General features: G+C 44.8%; 1 protein-coding gene across 1 annotated transcript; it reads right to left on the bottom strand.

The window, feature by feature from the left end:
* Positions 1 to 423: 423 nt before the first annotated feature.
* LOC107301556 (beta-1,4-galactosyltransferase 3-like) lies at positions 424 to 1,589 on the bottom strand (the record flags this gene model as incomplete). The annotated part of the gene is made up of 2 exons (XM_015830763.1): positions 1,333 to 1,589; positions 424 to 659 (listed from the first exon to the last, which is right to left on the bottom strand). Coding segments are annotated over exons 1-2 (489 nt in total), but the record flags the coding sequence as incomplete, so codon positions are not given.
* Positions 1,590 to 4,526: the final 2,937 nt, after the last annotated feature.

Genomic DNA, 4,526 nt, shown 5'->3' with positions numbered 1-4,526 from the left:
TTTATTTTTCATAATTTATATGCCGCCCTTCTCCCCACGGGACTCAGGGCGGCTCACAGCATATTAAAATAACACAACACAAACAACACAACACAACATTTCCCCTATAAAAGCCAATTAAAACCAAATATTTATAGTCTGTGACATTATTAAAATCATTAAAAATTATCCCTATTTAAAATTCACCCTAGGTCAGTCCTGCTTGCTGAAAAAGCCATGTCTTGAGGGCGCGGCGGAAGGTTAGGAGATCCGGAATTGTCCGGATCTCGGGGGGTAGCTCGTTCCAGAGGGTGGGGGCACCCACAGAGAAGGCCCTCCCCCTGGGGGTCGCCAGCCGACATTACATTCATTTGCCACTCGCCTCGTCATAAAATGACTTTGTTCCGTGCTAAACCACATTTCCTCCACGTTTCCATCACATACCTGGTGCACAATATAAATTCCGTAATGTAGCTGTTGGCGCTGGAGGAAAGGGTGTAGGTAGTACAACAGGTGTCGGAGGTGAGTCTCCCGGTTGCGGTGGGGGATGATGATGGCCGTCCGGGAGCGGGACTCACAGTTGAAAGGACGGTATCTGCCTCCTAATTCGATGGCCGGGTTTTTCTCCTGAATCTTCTCCAGTGTGGGCACCTGGCTGAAACTCACCATCAAAGGGCCAACTAAAAGGAACCAAAAGGATAGATAGATAGATAGATAGATAGATAGATAGATAGATAGATAGATAGATAGATAGATAGATAGATAGATAGATAGATAGATAGATAGATAGATAGATAGATATAAAGAGATAGATAGACAGACAGACAGACAAAGAGATAGATGATAGATAGATAGATATAAAGAGATAGATAGATAGATAGATAGATAGATAGATAGATAGATAGATAGATAGATAGACAGACAGATAGACAGATAAAGAGATAGATGATAGCTAGATAGATAAATATAAAGAGATGATAGATTGATAGATAAAGATAGATGATAGATAGACGGATGGATAAAGAGATGATAGATTGATAGATAAAGATAGATGAAATAGATAAAGATAGATGATAGATGATATAAAGATAGATGATAGACAGATAAAGAGATAGATGATAGATAGATAAAGAGATGAAAGATTGATAAAGATAGATAGATAGATAGATAGATAGATAGATAGATAGATAGATAGATAGATGATAGATAGATAGATAGATAGATAGATAGATAGATAGATAGATAGATAGATAGATAGATAGATAGATAGATAGATAGATGATAGCCTTCAAATTGGAGGTCCTCGCCAGTGACTTTTGGGGACACCGAGGCAGGAAGGTCCATCCTACTCACTCAGGTGTGGGGACCGATCCGGGCAGTAGGGCAGGGGTCTGCTGGTGCTGGGCCGAGGGGGCAGCTGGAAGACCAGGCTGAAGTTGGTGTAGACGTCGTGCGTGCGGGAATAGTCGAAGGAGGGGTTGGTGTCCCGGCCAAAGATGGAGGCCAGGTTGCGGAAGCCGCCGAAGGAAAAGTAGGCCATGAAGAGGAACTGGAAGCCGATCAGGAGAGCCAGGGTGCAAGGCCGGTCCAGGAATCGGCGGAGCATGGCGCTGGAGCATTGGATCAGCCAGGGACACGGGTTCTGTCGCCGGGAGAAAAAGAGTGAGAGACGGCCTGTGGCAAAAAGCAGATTTTTTTTCCTCCCATTTCCATCCTGCTTTTCCCCTCCTTCCTACTTTTCCCCCCACAACATCCCTGCCAGGTGGGCTCGATTGAGCGCGACGGGTCCAAAGTCCCCCCAGGGGACTCCTCCTCCTCCTCCTCGTTCCTAGTCCCAAAGGAATCAGCCTGCCGACGGGACAGTCAGTCAGTCCTCGGCTTTACGACGATTTGTTAAGTTACGACGAGGCTGGAAAATGCGTCTCGGGATCGGCTTCCACGCTTGACGTGGTCACGTGATCAAAATCCAAAGGCTCGGCAACTGGCTTGTGTTTATGACGGTTGCAGTGTCCTGGGGTCACGTGGTTCCCCTTTTGCGACCGGTAATTTTCCGACCGGCAAAGTCGATGGGGGAAGGCTGATTCGCTTAACGACTGCACGATTCGCGTAACATCCGCTTAACAATTGTGGCAACAAAAAAAAAAGTTGTACAACGGGGCATAACTCACTGAACGACTGCCTCGCTTAGCAACGGAAATTTGGGGGTTGTGGTCGTAAGTGAGGGACGATCTGTTAAAGGATTTATATTTACGCCTTTTCCCCTAACGTTCATTACCACAAGTCTGCAGGGTAGGCTGAGAGAACACAACATCCCAAAAGTCACATTGTGAAGAGACTCTATTTTACACACACACACACACACACACAAAGTCACATTGTGCCTTTGCACAGACTTTGCCAACATCAGACTGTAAGAAGAGAGACTGGTCTGCATTACAAAGGAGATATACCAGTATTTGAGTCAACGCTCAGGAATGTTGGAGGCCGGCAACTCCTGTTTGGTGTGTGGGCTTGTTAAGTTTCTAGTCCTCAACCCCAAAATTTTCCGCCTCTGCTTCCTTCTGGTTTCCCAATATGCAGCAAATATCCAAAACACACAGATCGGCCCTCTCGCAAAAAGGCCGTCATTTCGTATCCTATTTTTTTAAGCATTATTAATTTACAAAACCTGCCGCGATATCGTGACAGCAATCTTTCCGCCCCATCCCACAAGCAAAATGCAAGGGTTTTTTTTTGTTTTGTTTTTTTAAAAAAAACCTCTAAACTGGCAAAAACCGGTTCGTTTTCTCTCGTCCAACCAGCAAATTCTGAATTTCCTATTTCAACCCTCGCCAAACCTCCCAATGTGACTTGCTGGCAAGCAATCCCCAGCAGGAGTGTTCTGCAAAATGAACAATAACAACAATATATCCTTTATTTACTTCCCAGACCACACCGTCAAAGAAAAGGGGTGTTCGAAAGAGAAAGGGGCAACTGGCAGAATTTCATAATATTTTGCAGAATTTAACTCTTAACTACAGGCAAGTCCTCAACTTACAACCTGCCTCCAGAAGCGGTGAATGCTCCAACACTGGAAGTTTTTAAGAAGAGACTGGACAGCCATTTGTCTGAAATGGTATAGAGTTTCCTGCCTGAGCAGGGGATTGGACTAGATGACCTCCAAGGTCCCTTCCAACTCTGTGATTCTGTTATTCTGCTATTCTTTTTTCCTTCTTTCCTTCCTTCCTTCCTTCCCTCCCTTCCTCCCTTCCTTCTTTCCTTTCTCATCACTGGCAGTTTTTAAGAAGAGACTGGACAGCCATTTGTCTGAAATGGGATAGGGTTTCCTGCCTGAGCAGGGGGTTGGACTAGATGACCTCCAAGGTCCCTTCCAACTTTATTATTATTATTAGTTCATTTAGTGACCGTTCAAAGTTACAACGGCACTAAACAAAGTGACTTATGACCAGTTTTCAGTTAACAACAGAAATTGTGGTTCTAAATAGAGGACGACTTGTGTACGCAATCCCGTTACGGGCAGCCTGCAAATTTTCCCATTTTTATTGTGAAACCCACGTGGGAAGAGAGGGCAACGGGGAAGGCCTACAGATGTAATAAATCCAAATTAAATTAAATAAACAGAGGAGACTTCAGACAACGACTCTGCCCGGTTTCAGCTCCGGATTCCGGCTACAGGCTCGGGAAAAAAAAACTGGGATTAATCTCGGAAGGCATCCAGACGGCGTTTTCCAGCAGCTCAGCCTTAAATCCAGATTATCCCAAGAAGGCCGCAAACCAAGGCCGGAATTAGGGAACATAATCCCATCTGCTTTCCGGAACGGACATCAGAAATGTCATCCAGATGACAACGTATACAGATAGTCCTCAACGTACGACCGCAATGGGGCCCGACACCTTTGTGGCTAAGTGAGACATTTGTTCAGTGAATTTTGCTCTGTTTTAAGACCTTCTTTCCCACCGTTAAGTGAAAATGGCTTCCTTATTGACTTTGCTTGTCAGAAGTTTGCAAAAGGGGGTCACGTGATCCCGGGACGCTGCGACCGTCATAAACACGAGTCAGTTGCCAAGCAGGCTGCCATGGTCATAAGGTGGGGGGGGGGGAAACGGTCATTAAGTCACTTTTTCCAGTGCCGTTGCAATTTTGAACGGTCACTAAATGAACCGTCGTAAATCGAGGACTACCTGTAACCCGTTCCTTTTTTTTTCTGTTCCCCCCCCACACAATTTCCTTCCTTGCTTCCCAGCTCCCAAACTCAAGATCAGAGGAGCAAAAGAGTCCGATGTAAATTCCGAAACCGGAACCCGTGGTTCCCAATTTCACCTGGTTCAAAGCCAGCAAGATCAAAATAAAGGAAGGGCAGTGAGGATGATGATGATCACAAAGTATCACTACTAATATCAATATAAAGTGGTTTCAAAATATACGTGTGTGTGTGTGTGTGTTAAATTTGGATTGCTAACAAAGAGTTAAAGGGAAGCTGGTATACCGTATAGTTACTTCAAGCTCCTTATATATATATATATATAACTTTGTTTATGTGCAAGTA

This window comes from Protobothrops mucrosquamatus, unplaced genomic scaffold (genome assembly GCF_001527695.2).
Source record: "Protobothrops mucrosquamatus isolate PMUCROS unplaced genomic scaffold, P.Mucros_1.0 scaffold14416, whole genome shotgun sequence".
In the NCBI taxonomy this organism is placed as follows: domain Eukaryota; kingdom Metazoa; phylum Chordata; class Lepidosauria; order Squamata; family Viperidae; genus Protobothrops; species Protobothrops mucrosquamatus.
This window is presented reverse-complemented; position numbering and strand designations above follow the sequence as displayed.